Raw genomic sequence first — 10,989 nt, forward strand, 5'->3', positions numbered from 1 at the left:
TGCACCTTGAGACCATTGCTTTAAGTGGAATAAATAAGGCCCAGAAAATTGGGGCTGGGGATTTAGCTCAGTGGCACAGCGCCTGCCTGGCAAGTGCAATGTCGTGAGTTCGATTCCCGGTACTGGGAAAAAACCAAACCAAACAAACAAACAAAAAGATTAAGCACCACAAGGTTTCTCTTACATGAGAAACCCCAAGTATAAATCAATTAAAGACCAAAACGGAAGACAGATGACAGGAAGTGGGGAGGTAGATTCTGTGGGTATGGGAGGGCCTGGGGAAGAAAAGAAGTGGTGGACGGAAGGGGCGGGCAGCACTGAGGCCGGAGTTTCAAGTGTGTTTGCGCCTGCGCCAACTCCCGGGGTGGGCGTGGTCATCACTCCCGGCAAACCCAGGCACTCCTGATGAAAAAGTCTCATCACTGTCGGGGCCTGGTGACGGCAAGCGCGCTGTGACAGACGGGCCGGTGACCCGCTGCATCCCTGTGTCTGAAAGGGAACTTAGCACCAGGGGTAGACCTCCGTGACACAAGGAACCCTGCCACTCATGGATCTTGATTTCAACTTGTTTTTTGCGGTGCTGGGGATCGAAGCCTGGGCCTCATACCTTAGGCACGCACTCACCCCCCAGCCCGTGACAGGATTTGCTTAAGAGGCTTCCTGGGCTGTTCTCGGGCATGGTGGTGCACTCTGGGAAGCTGAGGCAGGAGGGTTTCGAGACCAGCCTGGGCACCTTAGGAGACCCTGTCTCAACATAAAAAAAAATAAAAGGGCTGGGGAATGGGGCTAAGTGAAAAGGCCCTGGGTTCAATCCCTGGCATCACACACAAAAAAAAACAAAAACCAAAACCCTACAAAAACTGAAAATCAAAAACAAACTAACAGCAAAGACCAAAACCCAATTCAACAACCCCAAAAGGAGGTTGATGGTGACTCCCGAGTCTGCTGTAAATTCAACTCATGTGAGCACAGGCCCAAAGGTTGAGAGCGGGTTCCTGGTCCTGGAAGGTCACGCCGTGCCCGAGTCCAGGGGCCTTGTGGGGGTGGCAATGGGGCCAGGTGGTGGCAGGGTCCTCTTCTCAGCGTGCGGGGCAAAGTCACCACCCAGGGCCCAGCCAGCAAGACAAACAGGTCACACCCGCTTCCCTTGAGGCCTGGGACCCTGGTCAAGGGTGCGGAGAGGGCCTGCTCCTGCCTGGGGGCTGATGGCCTCACCCCACCCGGTCAGGTGACTGCAGGTGACTTCCGGCAGGCTACGTGGTCCAGGGAAGGTGGGCGGCTGGACCGGCCCACGTCCACCAGAGGTACAGGGTTTGGGGAGAGAGGGGAGAGGGAGGGGAAGAGGGCAGAGGTGGACGGGAGGCAGGAAGGGCACAGAGATTCTTAGGTCGCCTCCTAGGGTGGGTCCAGGCCAGGCTGAGCGGGGTAAAAGTTCTGGCTTTCCAGAATTTAAATTCTCTCTGGGTCTCGCATGGCACTGCCTGACAAGGACCCGCGTAAGCAGAAGACGAGGGAGGGAGGAGCCTTTGTGCTCACGTCCTCACTCGCACTGCGGACTCCCTAGTGTTCTTCAAACACAAGCCGGGGGCTGGGGATTTAGCTCAGTGGCACAGCGCCTGCCTGGCAAGCACAAGGTCGTGAGCTCAATTCCCGGTACCAGAAAAAAAGCAAAACAAACAAACAAACAAACAAAAAACCACAAGCCGGGAGTGGCAGCGCAGCCGTCACCCCAGCGCTCAGCGGCAGAGGCGCGAGAACCCAGCCTGTGCTACATAGCAAGACCTTGACTCAGAAATAAAGCAAAACCAACCAACCAGTGCTAACTTGATAGGAAAAATACTGTGCCTCGGTTTTTATTTTACACATTTCTGAGTTCCAATTAAGTTGACAACCCCTGCTCCATCCCTTTCTCTTGCAGTCCGGGCTGGCCTCGAACTCGAGACCCTCCTGGGATGACTGGCAGGCGTGCGCCACCTCGTCTGGGGCCGCTCTTTTTTATTAGTTATCATATCTATGAAATTGCTGTTCACATCCTTTGTTAATTGACCCATTGTGATTCAGAATTGCCCAGGCTGGACTTGAACTTGTGACCCTCCTGCATCAGCCTCCCAGAGTGCTGGGTGACAGGCGTGTGTCCCACGCCTGGCTGCCACAGAACATCTGCATGATAATGTTGCCAAACACCCTGATTTGTTATTATTTAGAAGCTCTTCAAATAACAATTATTTGAGCAGGAGAGAAGAAAGAGAAGGAAAGGGTGGCTAGAAAGAGAGGTAAGAAAGAGGAAAGAGTAGGGGGTGTGGAGGGCTCCAGGCAGAGTCAGGTCACCAGCTGCCCCCTTTCACAGCACATGCCCAGATTCGGTCCCCTGAAGCCTGCAGGGTCCTTGTCCGAACATGACCCGACCTCACTGTGGTTCCGGGGAGACGCTGAGCGTGGCCTTGTGTAGCCCTGAACTGGGAACGCGCCACTGTCTTGGCCCTCTGCTGGGTCTGGGAGACTGTTCAGGACTCCGTGTCTGGTGAGGGACCTAAGATTTTCCACTGCAGGATCACAATCACTACAAGACCCTCTCTTTGGGAATGGCCTCTGTGACAGGCCTCTGTGGCCTTTATGAGGCCAAGTCCTCAAGATTTGCTTCTGAGTCTGTCACCTTTCAGCCTGTGACAAAGGTCTCCAGTGTGGGGAAGTTACTGTTAAACTCACTACCAGGCCCCTGAGGGCTAAGGCTCCTCAGCCTTTGCAGGCCCCCCTGGAATGGCCACCCAGAACTGAGGAACCATCTTGGAACGGCAGCTCAGCCCTTGGGCGCCACCTTCAAAAGAATGCCCAGAATTCAGATACCATTTTGAAATGGCTGCCTAGACGTCAGGCACCGGCTTGGAATAGCCATGAAGCCCTACGGTTCCTCTTCACATGGCTACCAGAGATGAGGCACCATCTTAAAAAAGGTGCTAAACTCTTGGGCACCATCTTGAAATGGCTGCCCAGAACTCAGCTGCCATTCTGGGATGGGCTCTCAGAGGAATGGCTACTTAGCCCTAAGGAGTCATCCTGGAATGGATGCTCAGCTCACGGGCAACAACCTGAAATGGCGAGTTAGAACTTCGACGCCATTTTGAAATAGCTACCCAGGACTCAGACAACCCTTCAACATGCCTGCTAAGCCCTAAGGTGCCGTCCTGAAATGGCTGTCCAGCACTTGGGTGCCATTTTGAAATGGCCTCCCAGAACTCAGGGGCCATTTTACATTGGCTGCCCACCTCTTGGGTGCCATCTTGAAATGGCTGTGTAGAACTCTGATGCCAGCTTGAGGTTGTTGCCCAGAGCTCAGGCAGTCCCTTAGAATGCTTGTTAAGCCCTAGGGTGCCATTTGAAATGACTGTCCAGACCTTGGAAGTCACTTTAGAATGGCCACCCAGACTCAGGTGCCATTTTGGATGGCTACTAAGCTCCAGGGTGCCATTTTGGAATGGCTATTCTGCTCTTGCGTGCCATTTTGAAGCCACCATCCACAACCAGGGCACCGTCTTAGAGCTGTGTGATGACACATGATCTTGACAGGGCAGAGGAACCTAGGGCTGGTAGGAGAGGTGACAAATACGCCAGGAAGTCATCAGGGCTATGATGACAGGGCCTCTGGCACAAGGTGGGGTCAGGATCTTCATGCACACTCATGTCCTGGCTGTCTTTTTAGGAGCTCCCCAAAGAGACAGCGGTGGGGCAGAGGGTGTGGAGCAGAAGGGAGATGAGATGTCCCCGAAAGCGCACAGCATGGCCAGTGACATGGCGAGGCCACTGCTGTGTGTGGAGGCAGAGGTGACAGCATCTCCTCCCACCCCACCCTGGTCATGCACAAAACTAGTCACTGCTCCTGTGGGGGGCATGCTGGTGTCCCCACCGCCCAGAGCCCATGTCTCCATCTTTGCATCCAGGGACACGACCCCCAGCCCAACCCCAGGTGGCCTCACAGGGGCCCTGCATGGAGACTTACGTGAAGGCAAAGGCCACCAGGGCCCCACTGACCACTATGAAGTCCAGGATGTTCCAGAGGTCGCGGAAGTAGGCCCCCTGGTGCAGGACGAGCCCCAGGTCGATCATCTGCAGGGGCACAGGAGAGGGTGCTGGGAATCCGGCCCCACCCTGGGCTCTGGCACCCCTGGACAGGGAAGTCCCTTTGCCCACCCCATCCTGCAGGAGGGGCGTGGGCCCAGACTTCAAGGCATAACCCATGCACACTCAATCCACCCACCAGAGATTCTTTCTTCTCCTTCCTTCCTTTCTTGCTTTCTTTCACTTTCTTTTTCTTTTTTTTTTTCCTGGGAATCTGATTCATGACCTTCCGCTTGCCAGGCAGGCGCTGTGCCACTGAGCTAAATCCCCAGCCCCTTTCTTTTAAAAATTTTTGTCCTAGAGATTGAACCCAGAGTCGGCCCTGCACCCCCAGTGCTTTTTTATTTAGTTTTTGCTCAGTTTCCCAGGTTGGGCTCAGATTTGCAATCCTCCTGCCTCAGCCTCCCACAGGCTTTCACCCCCACACCCTGCTCTCTCTGCACTTACCTTGATGACCATCTCAAAGGTAAAGACTCCGGTGAAAACATAATCAAAGTACCGCAGCACCTGCAGGGGGCAGAAGGAGGGCACAGGATCACAGGCTTGCTCCCGCAGAATCTAGCAACACCCCTGCAACCGCAAAGTCTTCAAGGAGCGGGATTTGCACCCAGAGCAAAGGTAGCCGTCGCGTCCAGGAGGGCAAGGTGCGCACCGCCCGGGACCCTATCTGCCCCTCCTCTCCAGACGGACAGCTGTTTTGACCCGCAGTAGTCAGCAGAGGGCGACAAATCCACCAAATCACCAAGCGCGGTGGCTTTACCAGTGCCAAGGACGCCTTTCTATTCTTTTTATTTGCCCCGAGCTCTGTGTGGACTGAGGTGGTGCTGGGGACGACTGTATCCTTCTCGGCGAGGCCACTCCTCTCCTCGTATGGCTCAGGTCCAATGCCACTTTGCCACTGTGCCCCGCCCCTCCAACCACCTGTTTCAAATGCCACCTCCAGGCACTGGTGTTGTCCGCGCTGGGTCTGCACCTCCGCGCCCCTGCGTTATTACTTCCTGCCACACTGTGGTTATGACTGCCGATGATTTTTTTTCTTTTGTTATTTTGAGACAGGGTCTCACTTTGTAGCCCAGGCTGGCCTTGAACTCGCAGAGATTCTCCTGCCTCAGCCTCCCGAGTGCTAGGAGGGAGTCTGTGAATAATCTCATCGTCTGTCTTTCTTATCCAGTGTCAGTCCCACAGCAACAGGGCTGGCCCCAGGGAGGCTCCTCTGGCTCAGCACGGTGCCACGCACATAGCAGGTGCTCACGAAATGCTTGCCGATGAGCAGGGGCCGGGCTGTGGATCGCGGCTCACACCCTCATGGGGGTGCTGCTGGGCCCCGCAGCGCTAGGCGCCTGCCGCCCCTGCTGCAAATGTCAACGTTCCCCTCAGGATTAAAGCTTTGTGTTTGGGCTGGGGACATAGCCCAGTGACACGAGCATCTGCCTAGCAGCCACCAGGTCCTGAGTTCGATCCCCAGTACCAAAAGAAAAAACAAAAAAACAAACAAACCTGTTGTGTTTGAGTCAAACTGTGCATCTGTTATTCCTTCTCTTTTTTACTTTTATTCAGTGCTGGGGATGGGACCCAGGGCCCCTGCACTGAGCTACATCCACAGCACTTTTTATTTATTTGGAGTCAGGCTCTCGCTAAATTAAGTTGCCCAGGCTGGGCTTGAACTTGTGGTCCTTCTCCTCAGCCTGCCAGGCGGCCGGGAGGACAGGTGTGCGCCATCATACCTGGTACAAAATTTTTTCATTTTTTGTTTTATTTTGCACTGCTGGGGGCAGAACCCAGCCACCGTGCACACTGGGCCGGCCACTGGCATCCTGGCAGGGCGGCAGAGCTCCCTTGTGTCCCTCAGCCCCCGCCCCTCCCCGCGGCGGCTGTGGCAGCCTGAGGCGTCTCGGGCCCAGGCACTGCGGGTCGGGGCCCGGGCGGAACTCACGTTGTTGCGTGGTGCGTTGGGCTGCACGGGGTCCTCAGCGGCCAGCGCGATGCTGCTCATGGCGATGACCATGAGGATGCACATCTCGAAGTAGCGCAGGTTCAGGATGTAATGGCACAAGCGGCGGAGGCTGTGGGGACGCGGGGGCGCTGAGTCCACGCGGGACAGGCCCTGGCCCTGCTCCCGCCACCCTGTCCCTACGGGGCTCCACACACCGCGGCTCCCTGCCCGGCCCCATGTGTCTTGGAGACTGAGCATGCCGTCCTGTCTGCCCAGCAGGTCCTTGGGGTACCCTGATTCCCAAACCGGGCTGAGGAAATGCTGCCCGTGGTCCTGCAGGAGACAAAACGGTTGCCGCACACAGCACGGCCTGAGGTCCAGCCGCACAGGCACCTGTGGGTTGGGCAGAGTCCGTCTGCCCTTCCTCTTTTTAAAAAATAACCTTGTGACCTGAGGTATGTTTTGCCCTCTCTCTCTGTGCCCTCGCATATAAAAGAGCCACTGAGCATGAGACCAAAAGGGCGGATGTACGCCTGGCATGTGGGAGGCTCCAAAATGTCAGGGACTACCGTGGACTGCAGGCTGTACTGGAGCCTTTAAACCTTGAATGTTCTTATGGTTGATTCCTGGTGTCAGTTTGAAAAATTCAGAAGCTTAACTAAGTGACTCAGCAGTTCTCTATCCTAGGGTGTGGAGGACATGCCCTAGGGCAGCTATTTACACTCTAGGAGGTTGTGATGGTTCACACAGTGAGTCAATTTGAGAAGTTTAGAAGTGACTCAGCATGGGGCCAGGGGCCTCATTCTGTAAACATCCTGAACCTGTGCAACAGGAGGGCAGGGAGATGGTGTGAGTGCCACACTCATCCTAGGGTAGGCAGCCTGCATACAATGTAAGGGAGGAAAAGAGGCTTGCTCTCTCCCCATTTTTGCTCTTATTGCTTTTGCTGTCTTCTGCTGCCATGAACTGTTGCCCCTCACCATGCCACCTTGCCTTGGAACCAGCTGATTATGGACTGAAACTCCACAGACTATGAGCTAAATAAACCTTTTCTCCCTTAATTTTGGGTGTTGAGTATTTTGTCTCAGCAACAAGAGATAAGTAACTAAGGCAGATGACATAATTCTTGTTTTGTTTTATTTGTTATGGTTTTTTTGAGACAGGGTCTCGCTATGTAATCCAGGCTGGACCTGAGCTCACGGTGATCCTCCTGCCTCAGCCTCCCAAGTGCTGGGATGACAGGCATGTGCCACCACGCCCAATGATTCTTCACGTTGTAAATGGAGTTGATCACAGTCACAGTTCATAAGGTCATGCAGATGATGCAGGACTGAGTGGTGACAAACAAGGCAGCCAGGGTCAGGCCATAGCTCAGAGGCAGAGTGCTTGGTCAGCATATGGAGGCCCATGTTCGACACCGACCAAACAGAAAAACCAGCACCACGAACAATGGCTTTTCTGGATCTTCACCTCAAATGGGGACAAGAATAGCACTGACCCATAGGGTTCTTCTTTCTTTCCTTCTCTTTTTTCTTGTCCCCAAAGCACTTTGAGATGTCAGGGTTCTAGGAAATACTTTTTTTGGAAACTACAACCCTAAAAACGTCTGTGCCAACATGACATCCCTGGGATACACTTCTCCCCTAAATAATCTCTCTCCTGAAGGACGCCTCAGGGAGCAGGACACCAAACGGAGACCATCTGCCCAGAGTCAAAACTTTATAGGGCAGAGGTTAGGAGCAGAGCTCAGGGCACAGGGCTGCCATGTACAGTTGTACAGGCTGTACACAGCACAAAGAAGCCATTTTTAAAAGGACTTCTAGCCAGGTGTGGTGGCACACGCCTGTAATCCCAGCACTCAGGAGGCTGAGGCAGGAGGATTGCTATGAGTTTGAGGCCAGCCTGGGCTACAAAGTGAGCTCAAGGCCAGCCTGAACTGCACAGTGAGACCCTGTCTCAAAAAGACAAAAATAAATAAATAAGTAATCGGACTTCTCCCAACATTATGGTGTAGATTTCATACTGATGACCACTTCTGAGCTGGTGGCAGGAAGAGGCTTTTTCTAATCATGAGTGTATCAGGACACATTCCCATCCTGTGTGACTGAAGACTGAATCACTTTTATTACTTATTTATTTATTTATTTTTTTGTGGTGTGGGGTTTTGAATTTAGGGGCTTATGTCTCCTGGGCAGGTGCTCTACCACTGAGCCACACTCTCAGTCCACTTTTAAAATTTTGCTTTGAGACAGGGATTTTGCTAAATTGTCCAGGCTGGGCTCCAACTTGCAATCCTCCTGCCTCAGCCTCCAGAGTAGCCAGCACAGCAGGTGTGGAGCCCCATGCCCAGCTAGGACCGTCATTTCGGTCCTGCTCTGTGGCCTGTCTGGGACAGTGGTGTCTGGGGCCTCCCCGGCCCCCGCCCGTGCCCGCCCAGCGCGGCACTCACGGGTTGGTGGTGGACAGGATGAACATGGAGCTGTAGGGCGGCATGGGCTTGGGGCCATCTTCACCGGCATCGTCCTCCTCCTCCTCCTTCTTCTCCTCCTCTTTTTTTGGCAGTGGGTCTGGGTTGGCATTTTTATTCACTGTGGGGAGCAGAACAGACAGCGGCCTCCCGCCGTGACTTCCTGCCCGTCCACACACACGGCCCAGGGTCGGGGTACCGCGGGTGATAGCCAGCCCTCACATGACCCTCCTGGGGCTTTGTGTTTATTTGTAGTACAGGTCTGGAACCCAGGGCCTTCACCCTGAGCTACATACCCAGCCCTTTTTAGTTTTTATTTTGAGACAGAATCTTACTCGGGCTGGGCTCAAATTTGAGATCCTCTTGTCTCAGCCTCCCACAGGGCTGGGATTATAGAGTGCTGCACCACCACACCTGGCCAAGGTTGACACTTTACAATCCCCATTTGATACAGGAGGAAATCAAGGCACAGAGAAGTAAAGCAACTTGCCTAAAGCCACACAGCCAAGAGAAGGGACAGCAGGGATTTGAACTGGGGCAGCCTGGCTCCAGAATGCTTCTCTCAACCACTGTACCACCTAAGTCTGCTGGGACCCTCGTGGGATATTATCATTATTAATATTATTACTTCAGTGGTATGGGAGACTGAAATCAGGGGTCCCCCAGTCACTGAAATACATCCCCTCTTTTTTTGTACTTTGAGACAAGGTCTAGCTAAGACCCAGTTCTCTTCATTTTGAGGCAGGGTCTCGCTAAATTGCCCAGGTGGGATGAAAACTTTCAATCCTCCTGCCTCAGCCTCCCAAGTGCTGTGATCACAGGCCTGCAGCACCACGCCTGGCTTCACCCTCAGTTCTCTTTAAATTTTGAGACAGAGTCTCGAAAACTTGCCCGAGCTGCCCTTGACCTTGGGATTCTCCTGCCTCAGCCTCCTGAGTTCCTGGGATTGCAGGCGTGCACCGCTGCTCCTGCTCTTCTTGTTTCTTCCTCCCTCTGCGCAGTGAGTGCTGTGCGTGATCTGCACGGTCTAGCTCTCAGGCCCCCTCCCAGTCCTCCCCACCTCTCCCCGAGGACCTTGCAGTGGTCCAAGGGCTTCCGGCTCCCTGGGGACGCGTCCTGAGCCCCGGCGGCCTTACCTTGCACTACCGTGTGGTCGAGGGGCGGCGGGCAGGCGGGGGCCATGTCCACTGCGGTGTGGTCGGGCTTCCTGGCAGTCTTGGCTGAGTTGCTCTGGGTGCTGCTGGGGTTGGTGACGATAAGGCTGTTCTCGGGGGTCTTGGGGGGCCCGGGGTTGGCGGGGTTCCCCGGGTTGTTGGGTGTCCGGCGGCTGGCAGAGTTCTGGGGGTTGGTGGCCATGGTGGGCGCATTGGGCATGTGGCCGGGGTCCGCGCTGGTCCCCGTCTTGGCCGGGCTCTGGGGAAGCCCCGGGGGGCCCAGGCTGTTGTGGGGCCCCGCCGCCTCTCCGGTGGCCAGCTTGTTGTTCCTCATGTTGTCGATGTCCTCGGCCAGCGGCGGGTCCTGGCGGCCCAGGTCCTGCTGGATGGGCCGCGTGGTCGACAGGTTGGGGCCAGACACGGGCACCCCAGAGCCTTGGTTCTCTCTGTGGAGGGCAGACCAAGGGAAAGGGGCAGTTAGGGTCCGAGAGCGACACAGCAGGACCCTTGCCAAGGGTGCAGTGTGGACATCAGGAAGGCATGTCCAACAGCACACGGTGTGCACGCCTGTGATCCCAGCACTCGGGGAGGCTGAGGCAGGAGGATCGCAAGTTCAAGCCCAGCCCGGGCAGCTTAGTGACTTAATAAGATGCTGTCAAAATAAAAAACACAAAGGGGATGGACGCATTTCATTCCTGCTTGGAGTACAAGACTTTTACCCACCAGGTTTCCATAAATTCTTGTCTCTCTCTGTTTCTTCTGGGGTTGGGGATTGAACTCAGGGCAGCTCCATCCTCAGCCTCCTTTTATTTTTTGAGACAGGGTCTCGCTAAATCGCCCAGGTTGGGTTTAAACTTGCGACCCTCCTGCCCCAGCCTCCTGAGTATCGGGGATCAGAGGTGTGTGCCACCACATCCTGCTCAAACTCTTTTCTGCTTGTCATTATTCCCCAAACAATCTGTGACAACGATTTCCACACCACGCGTGTGGTCTTAGTTGTGCTAGAGATGATTTGGCACCTACTAGAGGGGGCACGCAGGTGTGCCAATCTACAGAAGGCACTTGAGCATCAATGGGCCCAGAACCCATCCCCAGCGGGTAGCCAGGGACAAATGTGCCATCACTGTTTTATAGGTGAAAACTTGGATGCCCAGAGAGGTTGAGTCTCAGCCCAAGTCCATACAGCTAGGTACCCGTTCCAAGGAAGACGGTGTGGCAGGTACAGGCTGAGCAGTTGGGATAAGGCCCTGGAGGCACTCAGGGAAGCCTCCTGCAGGGGCTGTGCAGAAGGACAGTGGGAAAGGCCCGCAAAACATGGAAGC

The 10,989-nt window shown here is 54.8% G+C and overlaps 1 protein-coding gene across 1 annotated transcript; it reads right to left on the bottom strand.

Moving 5' to 3' along the window:
• Positions 1 to 3,994: 3,994 nt before the first annotated feature.
• On the bottom strand, positions 3,995 to 10,113 carry LOC102020189 (voltage-dependent P/Q-type calcium channel subunit alpha-1A-like; the record flags this gene model as incomplete). Its single annotated transcript, XM_013510201.1, is given in 5 exon segments — positions 3,995 to 4,101; positions 4,561 to 4,620; positions 6,047 to 6,176; positions 8,496 to 8,634; positions 9,650 to 10,113. Coding segments are annotated over 5 exon segments (900 nt in total), but the record flags the coding sequence as incomplete, so codon positions are not given.
• Between the last annotated feature and the right edge of the window lie 876 nt (positions 10,114 to 10,989).

The sequence above is a fragment of the Chinchilla lanigera genome, unplaced genomic scaffold, assembly GCF_000276665.1.
Source record: "Chinchilla lanigera isolate Chin_1 unplaced genomic scaffold, ChiLan1.0 scaffold00463, whole genome shotgun sequence".
Lineage (NCBI taxonomy): Eukaryota > Metazoa > Chordata > Mammalia > Rodentia > Chinchillidae > Chinchilla > Chinchilla lanigera.